The 24,393-nt window shown below is 35.1% G+C and overlaps 1 protein-coding gene across 6 annotated transcripts in view; it reads left to right on the plus strand.

Moving 5' to 3' along the window:
• The window catches only part of LOC149803093 (uncharacterized), a 61,743-nt gene extending 38,597 nt beyond the window's left edge, over nt 1-23,146 (plus strand). For all 6 annotated transcript variants that reach the window (XM_089952684.1, XM_089952690.1, XM_089952686.1 and 3 more), the window contains exons 6-9: nt 2,060-2,206; nt 11,652-11,732; nt 15,789-15,995; nt 18,417-23,146. In XM_089952684.1, the coding sequence (XP_089808810.1) occupies nt 2,060-2,206; nt 11,652-11,732; nt 15,789-15,995; nt 18,417-18,539 (558 nt within the window). In that variant the 3' untranslated portion in view covers nt 18,540-23,146. The remainder of the gene's footprint in view (nt 1-2,059; nt 2,207-11,651; nt 11,733-15,788; nt 15,996-18,416) is intronic.
• Nucleotides 23,147-24,393: the final 1,247 nt, after the last annotated feature.

Here is a 24,393-nt window from a genome sequence, read left to right on the forward strand (position 1 = left end):
TGCCATTAAAATTAGTAAAAGTTATAGTCATCTCATGAAGATATATACAGTCACTTTGCTACTGCAATTTTTCTATTATAGTTATTGCCCGTTTTCATCTTACAGCAGTGTATGAGACAATTGTATTTTTTGTGGAATGCCATGACACTTGAAAAACATTATGGTCATCACTTGAAGATATGCATATAGAAAATTCACTTTGCTCTATTGGGGCCCCGAGTGGCCGAGTGGTCTAAAGCGCTCTTCCTTATGGATCACTGCCATCTCACCTCTGTCTGCGGCGGTTCAAGTCTAAGATTCAGCCAATGTGGGTATGTGAAAAAGCTTGCCAGTAGCTTCTTGTGGGTCAGTGGTTCTTTCCGGGGTTTTCCTGGGTTCTTCCTCCACCATTAATACTGGCCGCCATGTATAGCCTATCATGTGCTCAAAAATGGCATTAAACCCCACAACAACAACAACTTTGCTCTATCAGTTTAGATGAGAGTTGTTGCCCTTTCAATCTTACATCTTAATGCACTGTTTGACATAATCGTCTTAGGGCAGCTAGTCTTGCAGTTTTATGGTAATCACTTGAACATGTACAAGTAGGCAAACCACTTTGTTAGGTAGAATTTTTTGCTACATTTATTGCCATTTTTGTTTTTTAGGTTAATGCACATTATGACACAATCTTGTTAGCACAATCAGTCCCCCTAGTTTTATGATAGAATGCCATGAAACATGGTAAATATTATAGTCACAGAAAGATGTGCATGTCAGCAAATACTTTGCTCTCATAATTTTTTTTTATGTGCTATCATACCTTTTGTTTTGTATCTCAGTGCAGTACATAATTGACAGAGATGCTGACATGGCATATGATTGCGCAGATCATGCAAACTTTGTATGAATTAGTGCACATGGAGAACAGTGATATGTGAGAACTCTTGCAAATTAGTTTTAAGTCATGCATATAAAAATGTACTCTGTGCATTATACAATTTTTACTTAACCATTCACCTTTAAAAAGTGCTTTTCACTATATAAGTTGCACCAGTAGAGTTATCATAGTGTTTTTTGTGACATCATTCTTTTTTCAGGTAGGCAGCTGTTTACACATGTGGATTCTTCAGCTTGACATATATGGTTGTTAAATGAAATTTGAATGACATATTCAGCCCTGTAACAAGCACTATGACATAGTTTAAGTCTTTAATCAAGGTAGTTTTACAAATGCATGTTTTAAATACAGGCTACCTAGAAAACACACAATGACTGATTCCCAGTATGGTTCATCTTTGGATGGCAATTTGGTTCTGCAAATACTGGCTGTTGATACTCATGGTGACAGTATTTTCTAAAGTTATGAAGTATATTCAATGATTTGAGTTGTAAAAGTGTTAATAGAGATATTATTGAGTGACACTATGAGTCCAGTATACATGCTGGATGGACAAGATAGACAGCACACTGTAGAATAGACAGAATGCCAAGCCTAATTAAAATACAATTTAAAAGTTGAGTGCAAGTTTTATTTAATTTCTCAAACAGTTTAACCTTGGGGGATAATGGGCTTCAAAACTATCAAATCAAGCCCAAAACTTTTGTATTGATGGATAGAAAACCCCAATATAGCTTTATGGAACAGATAAGAAGTCTGGCATAATAATCAGTAAAGGACTGATTCAAGAAAGTGAAACTCTGGCAGAGCTTCTCTTAATCAGTAATTTGATTTTGGAGCAAAAGTATCCAAAGGATAAATACCTATGAACTCTGGAAAATTGCACATAACAACCATAAAGAACAGTTCCCTAACATATTCAAACTGACCTTCAGGCTATGAAAGGGTTCTCAGCACAGAACAACTTTTAAAGATTTTGATTTCAGTGGAGCTCAATAGAGTGGAGCAGGAAGAAGGAGATTTTGAAGTGTTAGGTACATATTATACTATGGCCATTTCATCCAAAGTGGGTGCTCCTTACTTCAGACTAAATCATGGCAGCATCACTGCATCATGGTAGGTGAGACAAACTGTTCTGTTGAACCCTTCTCAAGTCATTCAAGTTTTGTATACTTGCAGCTGAGGCATGTTTATGAAGGGTACAGCACAAAGAAGAACCCAACAGAGATACAGACTGCAGGCTGTGCTGGGAGAGTTTTTGCCCTGAAATATCACCCTCTTTATGATGACATCTTTATCACAGGAGGTTGGGACAACCATCTCAAGGTACCATACTTCATACAATTATTTTGTATGTGAAAAAAAGTTATTCAGAGTATGAAAAATAATGTTTAACAATAATTATTATTTTTGATAAGTGATCATGTACCAAAAAAAAGACTTGACATTGAAAGCACTATGAAACATTTACATGATTGTCAATGTTAAATTCACATGCATCTGACATAATTGTGCTAAAAGTTATCTGCAGTAATATAAAACATTGCTGAAATTTGCTTATATACAGGGTGATTCCATATAAATTGAAGTAAATGAGCCAAAGTGATATGGGCATAGCTGCCAAGTGTCCTGTTTTTCCCATATTTGTCCCGTATTTTGGACTTGAATATGGGTGTACGTTTTCTGGCTAAAAATATGTTTTAATTAAAAATTTCCTTACAGTTTTCTGTTTAGAACAGGCACTTGATTCTATTGTGATAGAAGTGTATCACATGTATATAGGAATAGAGTTCTAAAATATGATTGGTTCATTCGAAATCAGGGCTACCATACCTGTCTATCCGCCATACTGGATTTTGCAAACATTGATGCTCTCACTGTATCTCATCTTCATAATATTCAACTTATGATCCTGTCGAAAAGGAAAGCAGAATATTTAGAATTTTCGCCAGGAATGATCTAGTAAAGGAGAAACTTTATGTTCTGCAAATTGTGTAATGTGATTTTGCTATTGGGCATGGAGGTGCCCATGACGTACAAGAGCATGAAAAGGCTTATAAATGTCAGCTTGCTGCTTCATCAGCAACAACTCAGCCAGAAGTTACAACGTATATAAATACCAGAGAACATTGATGTAATTTGATTGAAGTTCAGTTTATTAAATTTCTTTTAGAAATGAACCTTCCTCTTTCAGTTGCTAGTGTTGCTGGTGATTTATTTCGCACAAGTTTTCTAGAAGTAAAATTGCAAATGATTATTCATTTGCTAGAACAAAAACAGTTCAGTAAGAAAATCACACAGAATTCAGATCATCAATGAAAGATGGTACATTGGAATCGATAATGATTGCAACAACAAAAAAAACAAAGTGTGAAAAAGGCTCCTATAAACAGCCAATGTCTGAGTTTGTGTTGCAGTCTTGTACCTTCTAAATAGGCACCCTAATGAAACAGGGTGCCTGTTCAGAAGGTGCAAAAGTGCAATGCATGCATGTTTGACATTAAATAATTAAGGAAGGTACTGTCCTACTTTACTGATGGTTGTAGATGTTGTAAATAGTTACATATGTATTTTTTTTTTAAAATGTTAAAAATCAATATTTGTTCCTGAAAATCAGTATTTTTGTCATAAGCAGTCAGTATTTTTGTACTATGGGGTTTTTCAGCTTTGTAGGGGTAATCAAGTTGGCACAACCACCTGCCACCAAAAAGGTTTTAAAAATTATGTAGGGCAGCTTCAAAAAAGCAAATTACAATGTAGGAACCATGTGAAGAAATCCTATTGGGTTTTGATCAAAATCATATCACACGAGCACAACACAGACTGATGTCATTCATGGGTTGAGATTAAAACAATGGACTACAGATTTATGAAGAAGATTTCTCCACATTGTATCCTATTTACTATTTTTTGTTGGAGCATCTAGATTTATTCAGACAGTCCATGATTGATATGCATTTCAGAGTCCACATGGAAGTACTACCAGCTGTTGCTGCCACTTATAGATGCGTTGCCGTAATATTGTATAAACAAAACACTGCTTCTTACGGGGCTGGTGGGCAAAGGGGTCATTGCTACTCAAGTGGAAAACATGTAATGCAAAACCATACCAACATGTTAATGTCACCCTGACAAGGTCAAGTTAAAAAACTAATATTGGCAGCTAAAAATTGATGTGGAGTAAAACTTTAGTTTTAAAACACACATTCAAATGCATGGTGGATCAATCAGGCTTACATTGATTGAGTGACAGATCAATCACTTCATTGAAGCTAAAACACAATATACTGGAGTCAAGTTAACGTTGTCCATCTCAGTGATCACAAATATCACAAAGACCAGTGGAATATTTCAATTTTGGTCTGTACTTCCAGCATTAAATGCTAATGTGGTGCTGGCTGTTGCAAAATTGGCTGCACTTGGTGCAGTTGCAACTGCAACTGGAATGGCACTGAAAAAGACATTAGGGAATGTAGTGACTGGAGGTCATGTAGGGTTCCCAAAATTAAAAATAATGTAAAATTCATGGACGCAGGCTCAAATTGTCACCAGAACACCTGCAAACAAGATTGGGCCTCAGACTGAGTTTACTGACAACAAATCTGCAAGATATAACATTACCAGTGTCCAGTTTGATTTAGTTGCACAAGCAAATCAATGTAAAATTAAAAACTTTAGAGGAGTTTTTACATATGACAGATCACTGGCAGTGCCAAGCAGTGTATAAAAAGGAATTATCAATCTTGATTGATGAAACAATCTTGGTGCTCATTGGGTCACATATGTGATTGACCCACATAGCCTTGTTTATTTTGATTCTTATAGGTTACCAACTTCAAAAGAATTTTTAAAATATATCATCAAGCTTCACCCCCCACCACCTGCAGTACTAGGTGCATTTAGCAAGTCCACATTACCACCACATATAACTGTACACAGATATTTATCGTCATTTCACTTGTGAATTCATTGTTTGTAATAATAATAAATGGTAGACATTTATGGGTGATCAGGGGGACAAAAAGCACTCAATTGGACATTGATTTTTGTAAGTATTTAACTAAAGACAACCATGCTGAGCTTATGAATCCTGCCTAGGTTGGTCCTAATGAAATTGTATTTCAGACATTTCAGAAACAATTTGGACTGTTAAAACCAAGCAGTATTAGGTGGACTGATCATCACTTGAATACTTTGATCAAACATAGATAGTGTTTCTGTAATCAATGAACTTTAGTAAGTTTAGAGACTCAAGCATGTTGCAGCAAACAATCCATGATGAAATCATACCTGCCATAGCCGCACATGCTTTGCCACTCTTCGGTGTTACAGTGACCCACAAACTCAACATTGACAACAACAATAAAGTGGTCAGTGTACAATCCCCGGATGGCATTGACAATGTAGTGACAACACAATACATGGACACATCGCTGATAACAACAAATGATCGATTGACCACCACTGATAACTCGCTTGCAGCACTTAGTGCATTTAAATACAATGTGCATCAGGGCACATTTAACTAGGTTCACAGAAATTGTCAGGAACTCAACAAGACCACAGATTAATTTTTTGGGAATGCACTTACCATTCACATAAAGCTGCTGATATCCGCATGCAACTTTGTGATCTTGTTGTGTTAAAATTCAATTACAGCAGTGCGATCAACAAGGTACAGGGTGTCATCAGAGACCCCAGGTGATTCTCAAACATTACAGTGGTGTTACAACAAGACCTTAATCAGGTACAATCAACATTCACCAACATCACCGAAGGGATCCTTGACATTGCCACTAAAATTAAAAACATGAGCAAAATCACAAGTTGTCAGTGCTGTGTACACAGTGTCATATGGATCAGCCATGTGGACCAGCAACATTAACACTATCAGTCATACTGCAGTGATCACTGGGGTGTACAGGCTTTCCATAATCAGCACTGTGAAATTAGCATTTTTGCCACATATTTGTACAGGTACTATTCCAATTAATTCTCCAGAATTTTAAAGTTGGTTTTAAGCAATGTCACTGAGGAAATATTCATATTGGATCCAGAAGATAAAACATTGTGTTCAGTGGTGTATCAAATTTGATATAAAACTCCTCAATTTATATTGTAGTGATTGCTATAAACATGAATTATTCTGAGTGGAGATACAATCAAGCATGTTCATATCAGTCAGATCTCAAGCAGATTATCATCAACCATATTGAAAAGCAGAAACATACCACCACAGAAAAATCACAGAGTCATGTACATGTTATCAGCTGTCATTCCTTATCTGAGTGCATTTTACATTATAAATCCAGTTATTGGAATCACAGTCAGTGCTGTAGTCACAGCTGCATCAGTGATGAACATAGTGCAAGAAAATTATCAAATTGTGCAATTAAAAAGCTACAGGAAGTCACAAAACTTCTTACATTAGCCAGTGACAGGCCCGGCCCTAGTTTGTATGGGGCCCAAGGCAGCATGCAGGGCCCAAGGCAGCAAGCAATGAGCATGGGGCCCCAAGCAGATAAATTGCATTACAAGTTAGCGTTTGTCCCAAGGTGGTTGCCTTGTTCACCTTGCCCTAGGGCCGGCCTGGCCAGTGATGCATATGCGGCGCTCACAAAATTGCTTTCAGATGCCCAACTGTCTGACAATCAATTATCGGAAATCAGTAATATTTATCATTGCATGTGTGTGTCTATATGTGGAATCGCTGGAAGCACAGATATGAGGAACACATTGACTGCTTGCAGTGAGACAGCCTTCTGTCCAGCAACAACAAATTGATCATCAACTATACAATATTATGACAGTAGAAGTCACATCACAATTTGATTGCATTTTTGCAAATACAACCATGTTGACCACCACGATGGTTTCAGCGAGAACAACACTGCCTGAATTTGAAATTGCATTTCCAAATGCAATTGTGCTCTGAACGGCTGCATGTTAGAGATTGCATTGGTGTAGCTGTGAGTTTATTACAGTTGGCCAAATATCTGTTCAGCTCCATTTTTGAGGTCTCTGTGAAAATGACTCGCTGTAAAGTCCAACTGGCACATATGAAATGGAGCAAGTCAATGATGAATTTCAGCACAGAATCAAAAACAAATAGAAAAGAATCAATGTTGAGTACTGCAATCGAGATATGAACCAACCAACCCCCATTATCTCAGTGACACCAGCATGTCATCAATCAGATCAGTGTTGGGTTAGCTTGAACCAATTCATTATCAAGATTGACCAACACAATAAACTCTTATCTGATCACATGCAGTAGAACATGACATGGGATCATTTGGATCCTGATCCCTAAACGCAGAAAACAAAAAAATATAAACAGATTGTTACTGAGCTTGATCAACTTTATCCTCATTTGGTTGGTAAATATCCCAGCAAAAAACTCCAGCATGTGATCGTGGAAAAAAATTGGTAGTTATCTGATTTAGGTGAAAAAGGTGTTACTGGAATACAATTTGAAACTTGTTTTATTCCTGAAGGTATAGTTTATATGGTTCTCGATCAGCATGTGGTCCAAAATGGAGAACCTGGAGGTTTTCTTGACTTGCTGTTGCATTAGCAGAATGCAATGAAAACACTATTTTCACTAGTGGTAACAAATAAACAATATGTTTTTGATTCGACAGACATTTACCAGCACCATAACAGCACTGGGATCTGCTAACACAGAATATAATGCCAATTCTCAAGCACAGTAATGGTCCTGGTAGCAGTGGTCATTATATTTGCACCTGGCACAGTTTATATCACTTAGACAATTGTCAGTTAATCTCATTTGCGACACCGTTAGTGGTAGATTATCAATCATCATAAGGTAAACAAACAGCGCAAGGATATATCTTGTATAGCTTTTCCCCAGTTGTCCCTCCGAGTAAGACCGCTCCGGTGGCCTAGTGGGTGCCTTGGATGCGTGAGGTCTTGGGGTTTGATCCCCAGCTGAGTCATACCAAAGACTTATAAAAATGGTACTAAATGCTGCCTTGCTTGGTGCTCAGCATTAAGAGGTTAGTATTAGGACTGGTGGGCCTGGTGTCAGGATAATGTGACTGGGTGGGACATCATGCCACATGTCTGCGGCATGATGCCCCAGTGCTAGACATCACTATAAACTGCCACACTGCAGACATCATAGCGATATGACTTAAAAATTGTTAAAGCTATGTTAAAAATCCAAATCACACACACACACCCACCCTCTGGGTGATTTAATTGTGTCAGTGCTGAATCGATCAGTGAATCTTCTATGTCATAATCCAACCTTGTCCCGAATCAGATTCCAAGATGGGAATTTGCTTGTTCTGCATGGGGAAACACTCACAATAAGTTTGTATATCCCAGATCACCAACTTTGATGGTAAACCATCTTACAGTTCTCATCAATAGATAAATCATCAAGTAATTACAATAACAGCAAAAGAACTTGCTGGTTATTGATCACCCATCGCAGTCAATTGCAATTGCATGTACTTCATGTGGATCATTTTAGCATGACAGAATTGGTACTACAATATTATTTTTCCTCAGATGTGGCATTTTCAGACATAGGCAATTTATCCATAGCAACTTCAGTCATGCTGTCATTAGATGCTATGGATTTTCTGTCACTTCTGTGGCCATAAGTTTTTACAATTGTACTTGTGCTCGTGATGAAATTTGATTTTGTATTTGAATTTGTATTCATGTGACAGTGCTAATCTAACATGTTCAATCAGAGTCATGAGTGGGACAAATACATTAAAATGACCAGCTGGCAGTTTCATAAGTGAATCTATCATACGTGCCTGAAGCAATTTTACAAATCTGTATTTGGGTGGCAGTGTATCTTTTAGATTCTTTTTAGTTTGTAATTGTTCAAAGTCGTGACTGATTCATTCCACATTCAGATATTTTCTCGATTCATCTTTGTAATAAAAAACTTTGTTTAATTTATTGATCATTGATCAGTCCTCATTCAACATTGTTCACAGTCTATCCAACAAATATCCCAGATGGCAGTATATCAACCCTTGTAAGTGTGGTTGCATGTTTTGTTAATAAGTCTGGTAACTTTATGACAAATCTCGCACATTCAGTTATTCATGAAAAAACAGGAAATCTTTCTATTGATCAGTTTTGATAAATATTTTTCTTTTGTTCATCATGAGCTTGTTGCAGCATTGGTACTGTAAATCTGATTTCTCTATTTTTGTATTTTTTCTTGTGAGGTTCTGTGTTAAGCATTATGTACATTATATGAAATCTTGAATTTGTATTTTCTGTAGTAATAACAATTTTAGATAAAGTATAATATAATGATTGCAAAAAAAAATGTGCGTGGCTGTATATGGGGTGACATGATCAATGTGAACCAGTTTTGTGTGTATATATATATATATATATATATATATATATATATATATATATATATATACACACACACCGCTCCCTCGATAACTCGCGCCCTGATAACTCGCGAACCCGCTTATAACGCGGTGTCCGGCGTGGATCCCGTATTTTTTAAAAGAAAATATTTTTAAAAAATGAAGAAAATCATGATCAGAACTGATGAATGAAACCTTGATATATCGCCCGTTTTATCATCGATAAACGCGGTTAGTGCCTGAAAAGTTAGAATCAACATCGTGAAATTTTCAGGTTTTATCTTGTTAGATTTTATCGAAAAAATATTTTCTCAGTTCACTGTAAATAATAATGCTGTATATGTATACGGTGAAACAGCGATCAATGAATTATAGTAAATGATAACAGGTGGCAACACTGAATGAAATGAACACTAATTAAATGTCTTGTCAGGGGAAATTAGTGTTTTAATCTTTTCATTGTGTTGCAGTGTAAGCAGTATAATCGTTGCATGTTCTCTTCTATTCAAACATGAAAAGAGTCAATTGACCGTCACATCGATGCCCGCGAGCACATCTGTGAGAACCTAATTAAGTGCCGGCTGCGTTTTGATCGACGACTTGGGGAAGTGTTTGTTGCATTGTAAAAATCAATTAAAATAGACCTGCTTTGTTTTATCACGTTAAGTCAGTCTTTTGTATCAAATCAGGTAAAAGACGTACAAAAATACAAACGTTCAAAGGAATGCAAATCCTACATGCATAAACTCTTGTGGTCAATATCGTGTCTCAACATCAATCAATTTAATTGGACCAATCGAACATGGTTTCAAATAGTATGTACTTATTGTCATTAAAGTATATATTAATCAGTAATTTATCCTAATCATTTGTAAATGTGATCATGGGAATCAAGGGAATCAAGCGAAAGGCGTACTCGGTGAATGAAAAGCTTACTGTCATAGAGAGGGTTCGTAATGCTGAATCAAGATCAAAAGTTTGTAGTGAACTTAAACTTGCTGAGTCGACACTCAGAGGTTGGCTCAAGGATGAGAAGAAATTTCGGGATTATTTGCATGAAGTTGATTCTGATGATGGATTTAAATGGAAACGGGCATGCACTGCAAACGACACACGGCAAATTAGGCGGCCGCATCTAGTTATCCCAACCAACTTCGAGAGATACTGACCCATGATGGATATACAGACGACCAAGTTTATAATTGTGATGAGGCTGGTCTATGCTATCGGATGATGCCAGACAAAACTCTAGCTACCAGAGATGATGCACACAAAAATGTGGGTTTCGAGCTGAACAAAGAGAGATTAACACTTTTGTTTTGTGTTAACAAAACTGGCACACATAAAATGAAACCATTATGTGTTGGCAAATACAAGTCTCCCCGTTGTTTTCATCACATGAATATGGACACTCTTCCATTTGTATACAGAAATAGTGGAAATGCATGGATGACTGCAACAATATTTACGGAGTGGTTTTCTAAGATGTTTGTCCCCGCCGTCAGAAACCACCTGCGATCCAGGGGCTTGGAGGAGAAAGCTCTACTGCTATTAGACAATTGCCCAGCAAATATTGTTGTATTCTCACTTGCGTATTTGTATTTAAATATTTTTTTTTTTTTTTTTTTTTTTTACATGTCTGACGTTTAGACCCATTAAATTCATGGTTGGTAATGGTTTATCTTTGTGAATTTATTTTTTTACATTTTACTCTATCTATCTATCTATCTATCTAGTGATAGCAGATTTTTTTTTTAGAGCAACACAAGTTTCGACGTTGTCGTTTTTTGATATGAATGTTATCTTTTTTGATAAAAGAAATCTTGATTCATTTTGAACAAACAATAAAACTAGAATGTATCCAAATCAACACAAAAAGCAGTGACATAATACACAATGTGTTTAGCGATACACATGTTAAGAGTACTGATACCTTGTGGAATTATGTTTGTTTTTACGATCTTTTCAAGATACTTTATCCAGAAATTAAAGGTAATTTATAAAGAAAAACGAACAACACCTTTATAAAGAAATATTTATTCACAGTTATTTTCAGCATGATTATAAAACGAGTATTTAACAATGCACCCCCCCCTTTCGCCTCTCTCTGTCGATCTCCATCTCTATATTAGTTTTTTTTAATAGGTCCCTCGGTAACTTGCGCCCTCGCTTATAGTGTGGTCGATGTTTTTGGACCCCGTTGTGTGCGAGTTATCGAGGGAGCGGTGGATATATATATATACAAGACATACTGGCATTCTACTAGTTATGGAATACACCCAGACAAGTCTCTAAATATTATGGGATACACACAGACAAGTCTTCATATATTCTTAAGCATAGCCAAATTTCTTTTTGTAAGATAATTTACTCATTTTGGGTTTTTGTTTTAGATTTGGGATGCCCGGTCCAATGATGGAGTCAAAAGGACCATATGGGGACCACATATCTGTGGAGATGCTCTAGATCTCAGGGTAATATAAAGGAATTGTCCAGATTACAAAATATGATATTTTCAAATAATCTACTTGCTTGTTTCATAGAGGAATGTAGATAGTTTGCCAGGAGTAAAAGGTCTGAGTTAAAAATAAAAAATTAAGCTTGCATTTTAATCAGAAAATGTTGTCGTACTTTGAAATCATATCAGAGTTAATTAGATGTGGCAAGATGGTAATTACCGTATATGCTCACGTATAAACCTGTTCGCTTATAAGCCAACCCCCAAACTGAACAGGTATAAAAAGTAATTTATTTAATTTTCTGTTTTCTTATTGTTTCTGCCTAATTTAGATTTGTGTATAATTTGATCAAACGATGACAAGAATTTAGCAATCGCAAGTTGCTGTAACACTACCTCTACCTTTTGACTTGATTGTTTGTTTATGCATTATTGCATTTGACATTTTATATCAGTACACTGGTAATTACGTTTTTACTTTGCTTTGAAATTGTAAATACCTAACTCATTAAAATGTAATCCCAGTATGAAAACACAAAGAAACAACAATACACTTCAATTCAACACTCGCAATTAGGCTACTGAACATATTTACATAAGGGCACCACTGCATTTACATTGTAGGTTTGATTACGTGCTGAATTAAGTACATCCTTTGGAGTCAGATCATGGGCACCATTGCACTAAACTTTAATGATATCTCCAAAATACAATAATGAAGTTTCAGAAATAATGCTTCAGAAATTATGCTAATACCATAAAAGCTCAGTTGTAGTTTGCTTTGATGTAAGCGACCTTACACCATACCTATTTCACACCGGGAAGAAAAAAAAATCACGATTTTGGAGGGTGCTCCATGCCTACTTCCCAAATTTATATCTTCCCATTTTTGCAGAGAGCTCCCGATTATTACATCATGTCTTCGATTTTCATTTCTTCTAAACAAGAAAAGTCCTACATGTTCTGTTGCATCACCAGTGAATTATTGTTGTGACAAAATAACTGCTAAAAAGAACTTGCTTCGTCGCTAAATAGAATGTTAAGTTTTAACATTATTCAAGTAAATTAATGATTTTTTTTACCTCAACAATAGAAAAATATAAAAAAAATAAACCAAAACAAAAAAGTAAACCACAACAATAAAATCATCCACAATTAATTTCAATCCCAAGAATGATCACTACGAATGCTGTGGCTCCATATGCTATAGTGCCATGAAAGAAACTTACATGAGTGAACACCTGGCATTTTTATACCAAAAAGATACCAATGATAATTACCATCGTTAAATTAAAAGAAGGAATGAAAATACATACCATGCAGCAAATGTGTCCTCAAAAAAACTAATTTAGGATACATGTTTTATAGTGAACAATACTAAATGCTTTACAAGTTGACATTAAGGGAATAAGGTCAGATATACAACAAGAGGAAAATACCATGAGGCTGGCTATTTAGGTATCTTTTATTCAACGAAATTGGGAATCCTTTATTTTCTAATCAATTGCTGTTGTTTGCATAACACACAATAGCATAGAACGTGGTTTCTTTGAATTATGACAGCGGGCCAGTCATTTTCACAAAATAGTTGTATCAATAAGGATTAACTTTTAATTAGTCACGTTGGCTTTCTTGCTTGTTTATTTAGGACTAATCTTTAGCTATTGTGCAGTTTCACCACAGCTGACCAGAATATGGAAACAGGGCATGTCCTGGGGGAAAATAGGGCGCATCACAGGGAGAAACAGCGAGTCTTTTTGCGAATTTCATGCATATTGGACCAGGAAGATCAATCAATATTTAGTGAAAACAAGGCTTTAAAAATGCCACAAAAAATCTCCCGATTTTAGGTCCCAATCTCTATTTTCTTTTATTCAGTCTCCCTACTTGGCTTTTGAAAAGTTCATATGTATGCCTTACACCCCATTTTACAAAACTATGGTAATCATGCTAATATTATGGAATAAAAAGCAATTACACATCAATGTACTGGTATAGTTGCCAGTCAAAATTCCCTCTTAACGCCAGTTTCAGGGTTTTAATGATTAACTGGCCTTTACTACTGTCGTAAAATGAAAGACAAATTCGCCGACTATCAACATAGGAGATGCCAAAACATCAAGCTTTGCATTGTGTGGAAAGTTACGATGTTTGTTCAGCCAAAACCAAAACTAAAATTGACTGATGTTGATCTTACTTGATCTATATGAGAATTTTAGCCTTTATTATTACCAGTCTTCGTGAACTTGTAAATTATGCTGGTTATATGCCTTATACAATTAAGCCTGTGTACCTTTTTAAAAATATTACCTCTATTTGTAGGATTGCTTATATCATTGAAAATGAGTAACTCATGAGCACATGATTCAACGTAAATGAAATTGCTATTAAGGACTAGCTGAAATATTATCTGGAAGAATGCAGTTTGGTTGAAACAATAAATAAAGCAATATCTGCATCTAAAATGCTTGGAAATAAATAAGGATTTAAGTGACGCTTTGCACTGTGTAAGTACTGTACATTATAGTTCAGCCTCCCAGGTAAACTCAACTGGCCCACAGATTATGAAGTCTGTATTTACCTTTATTTAATTTCGTGTTGGAGAAACCAGAAAATATGCACTTGCAAAATAATAACAAAACTAATCATAGTACTTGATAACAGTTTAATAATTGTCGGGTCACCCAAAAAATTTTTTTGTAATGCCTGTCTTAGGACACAGAAAAAATTTTTGTTTCATGTCCAAAGATTTACAGCCATTATAGTAATCAATAAAAAGACCTAAAAAGTGTCAAGTTTAGACATTTGCCCGGGATAAGCCGAACCCCCTTCTTCCAGGCCTTTATATTTTCCTAAATTATTCAGCTTATACACGAGTATGAAAGGTTTCATAACTCTGCATGCAGAGTAGTTTTCTTTCCATGATATTAAGTCTTGTTGAGCTCCACTTTCTTGTTATGTCCCTACTTTATGTAATGGAAGGGTTTGTGTAGTCTTAGCTTTGACATTCAAAGCTATATGTTTGCCCTTAGACACATACACCCCTTTAACTTTTTGTTTTTGCATTGAAATTGTGAAAGACTTGATCTATTGAAACAATATTTTATAAAGAAACATAATTTATAGCAATAAAGTTTTATATTCATTTTTTAAAATTAATATTAGTTCTGTTTAGCATGCTGTCATGTACGTAGAGCTCTATATTTTGTTTTTGTTAAGTAACTTAAGGATATTTGAATGCATAGAGATTAAATTTACTACACAGCCTTATTGTGTTACCTGTGTTACATGTAGCATGGTGAGACAGGTGTTAAAGTTTTGTGGAAGATATACAGTGGTTATTTGTCAGTGTATGCTTGCAGGTATAACAAGGGTGTGACACACATGAGACATGGGTTGTGTAGTACACTGGTAACAATGCTATATAAGCCAAGTCCATTTAAAAAACAACAACACATTAAACTTAACAGGATTATACTCCTTCTGAACCTGGACTGATGTACTCAGCGATATTCTGTGACAAGCACATTGAGCATCTTTAGTATATCAGCACACAATTTCAAATGGACCCAATGTATTCTGTCCTATTTCCTAATGTCCTCTCTACAAATCTGAATGCAGATCAATAGTTTTGGGAGTTTCAAAACATTGCTTATGTGAAAGGATGGCTGGCATAAAAGTTATATACTAGCACACTGAATAGTAAGTACATCATCATGAAAGGTTATTTAAGTTGAATGGCTTTATGTACAGATTGCTGCTGCTGAATAAAGTTAACTGGTTTGGCAGGATTTCTGTCCTGTATATACCTGCTTATAAGTCAAATCTGACAGCAAACTGCACAGACTTAGATCTGCAGTTGTATATTGTGCCAGCAAAGCTAGATCTATGCAGTTTATTAGGAGTAATCAGTAAAATAAACAGCATAAACCGTGATCTTTCAGTGCATTATGTGGTGATAGACAAGGTTCTGTGTTGTTTGCATTGGACTTGACTCATAAGCGAGTATATGGTAACTTCTTTTTTGCAAAGTGGCAGTTGAATCTTTTATGGTCTCTTTCATCTCATTTAGGATTATGATATTTTGACTGGATCATGGACTGGCAAGGATTCACTGCAGATCTGGGACTACACAGAAGGCAAAGTGAAGAAGAATGTGAACTTTCCATCTGAAAATGGCCCTATGTTGTACTGCTGCCAATTCTGTGACAATGACACAGTGATTGCAGGTGGCAGTGGTACTAACAGTGCTAAGGCCATCAACACAAAAACTAACCAGGTCAGTCAGGCTTTGAGTTGCACAGGAACATCTTGGTCCACAACCCAACCTTTTCAGATACGTTCTCATGTAATTTATCTTACTCCCAGTTAATTGAGTGTTGCTTTATTATTTTACCATGAATAGGTAAATTTATTTATGATAGTGTAATTTAACTATATCTAAATGTTTTGTTTGCATCAGATCACTAAGACTAACTGGACTATTAACTCTGGCTTATTCATTGTTATAAGTACATAAGATATATGTATTTATGTTTGCTTATGATATTTCTCTAATGAGAAGACCAGAGGGTCAGACCAATATAATTTTGATAAAGTGAAAGATGGGATTATTCTCAGGCTTAGCCTTGTCAGCTACAGAGTCAAACCATCACTGCAGTCTTCAAAATACTGAACACATCACACTAACTATTGTTAACCAAATAAGTAATATCTGAAATTGTCATTTATACCTGACCTCTTTGCTTTTTAATTGCTTCTATTTAAACTGCACAGAGGATCATTTTACATCAGCTCCAGGACTGTTTACTGTCTCTACATGCAGCTTCTTATGGGCATATACTGCACTGTTGTTTTTTTTGTTGGGGGGTGTGTGTTTTTGAATATTTCTGAAAATTGTGTTTTTTGAAACACAACCATATCGGGGTTTGTGAGTAAAAAATCATGTTTGTAGCTTGACACTCTGTTATGGCATGTATGAATACATTACTGTAAACTACTGTTCTGTACAAAAACAGTCAGATAAGTAAGTTTTTGATTGACACTTAATACATTCATGAGAGCTGATGGCCTTAAGATATCCTTATGTGATATTGAACTCATTCTTTTGGCCAACTCAGAGCACAACATGCATATAGCTTTGTGTGTATTACATACCACACCATTTACACTTTCAAGATATTTTAGCTTTACAGTAGGTATGAAAATCAAAACAAATTGGGATTTATCAAAAGAAATGATTTGTGAATGCAAAAAAATTTAGATGCACAGATGTTAGAGAAAATACATAAATAGTATTATTTTGGGTGTGTGATATGGACTGAACATCAGTCTTGAATGCCTGGTTAGCCATGTAAGCTTAGAGGTGTAATAAAAATACAGAACATCACTTTAAAAAGAACAATATCTCTTAATATCATTTTAATCATTCATAAAATGAATGATGTTTTTCATCCCAGTGAGACAATACCAATAGGAAAAAAATATTCAGTCTTTTGCAAAACATTATGCATATTGGCAGACATTTCTGTCTCCTCGGGTCAGAAGTGGAAGTGATCTTATTTTTTACCACATACACATCCACTGCCTGCTACAAGTTTCTCAAAGTGGATGGTGGATGCTTATTTTTGAGCATTGCCATGTCAGAGAATTATGGTTTATTATAATAATATCAACTTTCAGAACTTTTTGACAATTTCATTGGGATATCTTTTTTTTTTTTTTTTGAGTATTCTTTATTTTCATGCTTGGTTAGAGCGTCCGCCTCAAATGCAGGAATAGAGGTCACAGGTTCGATAAACGGCTGAGTCATACCAAAGACTTGCAGAAATGGTACTGACAGCTGCCTTGCTTGGCGCTCAGCATTAGGAGGTTAGTGTTAGGAATGGTCGGCCTGGTGTCAGGATAATGTGACAGGGTGGGACATCATGCTACATGTCTGCGGCATGATGCCCCAGTGCTAGACATCACTATAAACTGTCACACTGCAGACATCATATCGATATGACTGAAAAATTGTTAAAGCTACATTAAAAATCCAAATCACATCACATATTTTCATGTTTAAAGTCCTTTGATATTTTCAATAAATAGAGAATGAGGAGATGAGAGTTTTGATCTTCCAAATGGGGCATGAACAGCTATCAATCCTGTCTCAGCAGAATCAAAAAATGCACTGGACAAGTGCTACAGTAGGGGAAGAACTATGACAAAGCTGTTAGAACTTGCTGCCCAACATCAGTTATGGATATAATTTGAGAGAAATACACCAATTCTAAAATGAACAAACTCTCGGCAATGGTATTTATTGCTCTTGTTACCTGATGTTCATTCTAGTGGTAAAGTCTGCATTCCTGCAGTCTAAAAGTACTTGTTTTGCAAAATGTATTCTTAAGGTAAAATACTTGTGAGTAATCTTTTTTCTTTGATGAATTAGAACTTTCCTCTTTAAATATCATGAAAAGATGTAAGCAGATAAGATGGATGGATGATTTCCATTACTTCCGCTAAAGCTGCATTTTTCTGTCAAACTTACCTTGGCACATGCTCACCTTAGTGGTTACTTGAGCATCTGTACATGTATTTGTGCATCCATATGTCCATTCTTCCATCCATAACCTAAATTAAGGTCATGGTTTTGTACATGTTAGCTAATTAAAAGACAGGCTTGACAAAAGGGAGTCTCTTTTTCTTTTTTCAGGTGTTAGGAGAGGTGAAGTTTGAAAAGCCAGTTCATGCCCTGGACAGCACTATGGGTGGACGTCTGTTTACAGTGGGTGATGGAGGCCATTGCCTAAAGATGTGCAGGCTAACGAATGATTAGGCACTAATGCACAGAATGGCTTCCCATTCCAGCAACTTGTTGTCATCACATCATATTTGTGAAAAATTCTTCATGATTCAGTGTCAGAATAGACTATGCTGGATAGACACTGCTATATCCAAAACTACCATGTAGATGTATTGGACTTGATTGATGATAGTGTGATCATTATGGCTTGCTATTTGATAATCAGAGAATACATTGCAATATGCCAATGTACAAAAAAACAGTCTGGGCCGTCCACTTGATTCCTTTCTCATTGGTTGCAAAAAATATATGTAACTTTTGCCTTAAATATATCAGAAGATCAGACTTGTTAAAATTTCTACCATTTTACTGTAGCAATTTTTAAATGTTAGGATGTTTTGCAAATACCAAGCATATAGATTTATCTTCAGGTTAAATAATCCAAAGATTATGTGTCTAGTAAGTCAATTAGAAGTAATGCAGATATTTAAAATCTTCATCAAGTTATTATTTTTTTCATCTTAAATCAAGAATGTACATTTTACCAATATGTAGGTATGCCACAAAATTGGGATATGCAGAATCAGGGCTAAAAACATTTTCATTATGGCAGCAGATATAAGAACTAAGGGTTTGTTTGTCGCTTTTATTTTTCTCTTATTAATAGGTATAGATATCAAATGCATTAAAAATGTTTCATGTGAACCCAGTATATTATCATTGACAGTACTTCATGTGGACCCTACACATTATCATAAACACCAATAATGATAACATTATTTTCAGTTTATTTTATTCTGTGAATAGTCTTAGCCTATGTGTGCCATAAAGATGTCTGCTCATTTGTTTTGTTATCTAAGTGTGATAATAAATGTTTCATTAAATAAGTTAATTATATGTGCAAGAGAATCTACATTTTCATACTATTTGATGTATAAATGCAGATATTTCCTTAAGATTTTACACAAATTATATGATGTCATTAAAATTGGTTATGGATGTTTGTCATATTGCTTATCAAATCCTTCATTGTATGATGATTTTGATTTAGTCAGTGATCAGTCTTTATTTTAGCCAGCATGGCATTATTAAACTAGTTCATGCTTAGAATTTTTAGACATATCATTGTTCAAAACTTAGTATTTATTAGCAGAGAGGTAAAGGAATAATGAAGAACCATCAAAATGGTCAGGAGTAGGCATGTTGCTTTGCTTTTTTGATAGCTTGGAGCTATTGTATTTCTCTTATCTTTAAGGTTACAGTGCTTTTTGTGTAAAGATGAAAAGTTTAATACAGCAAAATTTTAGTTCTAGCTAGATGTAAAATGTTGTTTTTTTAAAATTATTATACTCCCAAACTGAGTATGCTCATGGTCTTTGCTATGTGCCATAGAATCAAGTATGCTCATGGTATTTGCTATGGGCCATAGAATCAAGTATGCTCATGGTATTTGCTATGGGCCATAGAACCAAGTATGCTCATGGTATTTGCTATGGGCCATAGAACCAAGTATGCTCATGGTATTTGCTATGGGCCATAGAACCAAGTATGCATTTGGCCTTTGCTATGGGCCATAGAACCAAGTATACTCATAGTCTTTGATATGGGCCAATGAACCAAGTATGCATTTGGCCTTTGCTATGGGCCATAGAACCAAGTATGCTTATGGCCTTTGCTATGGGCCCTAGAACCAAGTATACTCATAGTCTTTGATATGGGCCATAGAACACAGAATCAAGTATGATCTTGGTCTTTGCTGTGGGAGATAGATTTGGCAATTCAGAATCATGGTTATCATTCCCTTATTTTACAAATCTGGTTCTTCGGAAAATTGATCATTTGTACAGATCGCTCCTCAGTTTATATCTTCATGGGTTTTTTTTATAGCTTTTTGAACTTTCAGCATGTTTAATATTTTCATCAGAATGTATCTAAATGTTCAACAGTGCAGCATCATTTTACCACCTACCTAGGGACAGGAGAAAAAAGGCTGCATTCTGAAAGTGGCTGCAAGCAGAAGTAAAATTTGATAATCAAAGACATTTGAAAAATTAGGTTCTTTGTACATGCAGGCTACACAGATATTCAGTAAGGCAAGGCCAGTCAGATTTGAGAGGTATATGCACTTGTTTAAGATAGAGGTATACTCATTCTTTAATGGCCACCATATACCAGGTTTTATGATGCCAATAAATATAAAATAATTCTATTTTTATAGAAGATATTAATAGAAAATATTTCATACTGAAAATTGCAGATAAATTGAATATTGACCTCCATTTTCAACATTATTTTAAGTTAATGAAGTTATTCTACAACATATCTTATACTTGTATAAGGCTATCATGGTTTTCAGAATCTCTTTTGTTTTGAGACATATCTTCTCACAAAACAGTCAGACTGAGGCATTTTGTAAATTCACTTTTTAGTCCCATTAACTGTCAAATACATTAACATCAGGTCATATGTACTTACAAAACTTAGAAATATTTTGACCTCATTCTTGTTATTTGTTTTGTTCAATATACTTATTTGTGTTCTGCATCCTAAAAGACTGCCATAGATTGTAAATGTTTGAAGCAATATGGCAAATGAAATTTTGTTTAATTTTTCAAACATTTATGTCATTCAAAATGCCTGTGCTAAATATTTAAAAAAATGTTGATGTAAGAAATGCCTAACATGTTGTAAAAGTGTCTCATCCATCACAACACTCTATTGATTCTTATTTAAAAGATGAAAAAGAGGGCTATAATACAGTGGTGACCATAGCTGCAAAACTTGTTCAGTAACATCCTATTTTACTTCAGTGTAATTACTGTTATTACATTTTCAACACATTTCAGTTTGTATAATTTCTAGGGAAAAATAATTTGAGTATACTTCTACCTTAAGGCAAGTGGCCATTATGGGAGGTTGGTCAGTATTAGATCCATATGAGTTATTTCAGAATGTCAACATTTTCTATTATAGCCTCTACATGTTATTAGTAATGGTGATTGTAACTACTGACTCACTGATTAAGAAACTGGTCAGAGTGTGGATGTGTAGAAACATCAAAGTGTAAGCAGAGGAACTGATATTTTGACTATTTCTTCGATAAATCTATTTGAGCTGTCAACATATCTACTGGTGCATTCATTTGCTTTACCTTGACTAGAAAACTGTGAATAACTTTTGGCAACATGAATTCAACTCACTCTCAAATTTAAGATTACAAAACACAATTTTAGAGTTTATGAATTTTAAAATTTGACAGAACTTAAGAGATAAGTATGTTTATATATTCTGTTTGATTTCATTTTTTTAAACTCTGTACATGAAAGGCAAAATTTGGATTCAGAATAATAAGTTTTAAAACCAGTCCAGGTTGCATCCTACTTGAAGACTAATGGAATTTCATTTTGGTAAGATTTATTTATGTGAGTTGGTCCTGTATTTTAAGTTTTCTTTGTGTTAAAATGAACAGCTGTGAAAAAAATGTTTTGATATTTTGTCATAATAATCTTGTTACATTCCGTCCAAACAACAGTGCAGATTTATTTTTGTATTTTTTATTTTTACTAACCACAGGCCAGAAGAATTTATGGGATAGAATTGTCCGTCATCTGTCTCTTAGTACAAGCTTATTTCTACACTTTCTGATAGGAAAGTCATCTTAAATTTTTTTAAAATCAGAAGGCTTCTGAGGATGTCTAGTTGTTCCTGTTTGAAAATGATACTGAACTGATATCTAGTATGGCAACCACATTTAGTCCTGAATGGATGATATATCAACATGTTTTTGATAAAATCGTTGAATGATATCTTTGGTCTTAAATAAAAAATGTTGCTGATCTGACCTCCAGAATAGCCACCACATCCAGCCTGCTTGGAAATCTTATCACTACTCCTGAATGGAAAGTCATATTGCCATGGGGTTTTCACCAGATGACTTCAAATGATGTATTGTTGGGCCTAAATGAATAGGGTGTTAATCTGTTATCCTATAGCTGCCACAGTTGGCCATCTTCAATATCTTATTGCTACTCTTCCTGAATGGATGGTCATATTAACTTGCAGGCTTTCGTTTAAATACTTATTGTTGTCTAGTTGGTCCTGAATGAAAATTGTGCTGATCTGACCTCCAGTATGACCATTGTGATAGCCAGCTTGAAAATCTTGCTGTCACTACTCCTGAATGGAAAGTAATATTGATATAAGGTTTTAACCAGAAGACTTCTTATTATGTCTAGTTGGACCTAACTTAAAATGATGCACACCTGCCATCTTGAAAATGTTATTATTGCTATTCCACCTAAATGGATGGTCATATCAACGTGGAATTTTTACTAACTGATCTTGTGATGTCTAATTGGTCCTAGCTGAAAATGGAGCAGCTCAGACACTGAGTATGTCCATCACAGCAGCTAATTTGAAGAAACAAAATTATTACTGAAGAATATCATACATAATTTCAAGTCCCAGCATTTGAAATGAAGAAATGGTCTTTATCATGAATTCCTGGGAAATATAACTTTTGGCCAGTAGAGTGTCAGTCCCATAATGGATTGTTGTCTATTTTCCAAAATAAATGTACTGGTATCTTTTCAGATGATGCTTGAGTATTTACATTAAAACTATTTAATTTTAGAAATAAATGTGTTACTGCAGTTCTGAATGAATGCCCTTTGGTTAAAGAATGAATGCCCATTGGTTAAAGAATGAATGCCTAGTGGTTAAAGATATTTCCTATCCTCTACCATGTACCTCTTAGTATTTACTTCAACAACACAAAAAATAGCGAGAATAAAATGCCAGTAATTTTTTTTTATCTACCTGCCATTTTTGTTGAAGAGAATTATGTTTTGACCCCATCAATCTGTTAACTTTTCAGTTTCCAAATAAACATTTTGTGTGTCCCCCACCTACAATTTCCATAAATTGGGAATAGCTTGCACTTGCAGTAAGAAAAAACCTAATTGATATTGGGGTCATAGTTCAGGGTTTCTTTGATTGAAAAGAAATGTTTTCAAGCAACACAAGTTTTACATCACATAAATAGACCAAACTTTGTGGACACTTGGGGCAAGAAAGAAGCCTATTAATTCTAGGTCACAATGTCAAATGCCATTGTCACTTTGACTAACAGAAGAAATATGGTTTGCACACAATAAGATGAATTCTAAATCATGTACCTGGGCCAAACTCCATGGATAGGTTGCACTTGGGGTAAGATCAAAAGATCAAATGCTGGGGTGACTGAAAGAGAAGATGGTTTCAGCTAAAAAGATTCAGTTATTGACTTTCAATAGAGATTTTGGATAACTTGCACATTTGATTTATTTTGCATTACCCACATACTTTGATGAAAAAGGGTTTGTGCTTATGGGATGGAACAGGCCTAATGACTTCGGTGTCAAAAATTCAAAGGTCAGGACCATTGTAGGTCAAAGAAATATTTATTTCAATAGGAGTCATACATTACTATGTCTTTACCTTTTGCTAGTCACTAATCCAAGGTTAATATTCCCTCTTCCAGTTAACAACTGGATGTCTATAACAAAAACATGGACCCACTCCAATGCCTTAGTTTTTTATATTCCTTTAAAATATCATCCTTTTCTTTGGACATCATTAATAAATCATGTCTTTGGGCAATTATGGGTTTGGTTACCGTGTCTTCAGCCTTTGGTTTTTCTTAGTTTTTTTTATTGCAATTTACCTTTTATGCGCAGTCTTTGCATTTTATTCAGTATCTCCTTGTTTGTCATTTTACTGAATTTCACTTGTATCTTGTGCACCAGCTAGTATGGTGGCATTACCACAATTTCATTACCCTTATGGGTGCTGCTGTTAGGGTTAGTATTATCATTGATAAATTTGTTCCAGCTTTTTATTGTTTTTA

Source organism: Sinohyriopsis cumingii, chromosome 3 (assembly GCF_028554795.1).
Source record: "Sinohyriopsis cumingii isolate HCF-2022 chromosome 3, ASM2855479v2, whole genome shotgun sequence".
In the NCBI taxonomy this organism is placed as follows: Eukaryota; Metazoa; Mollusca; class Bivalvia; order Unionida; family Unionidae; genus Sinohyriopsis; species Sinohyriopsis cumingii.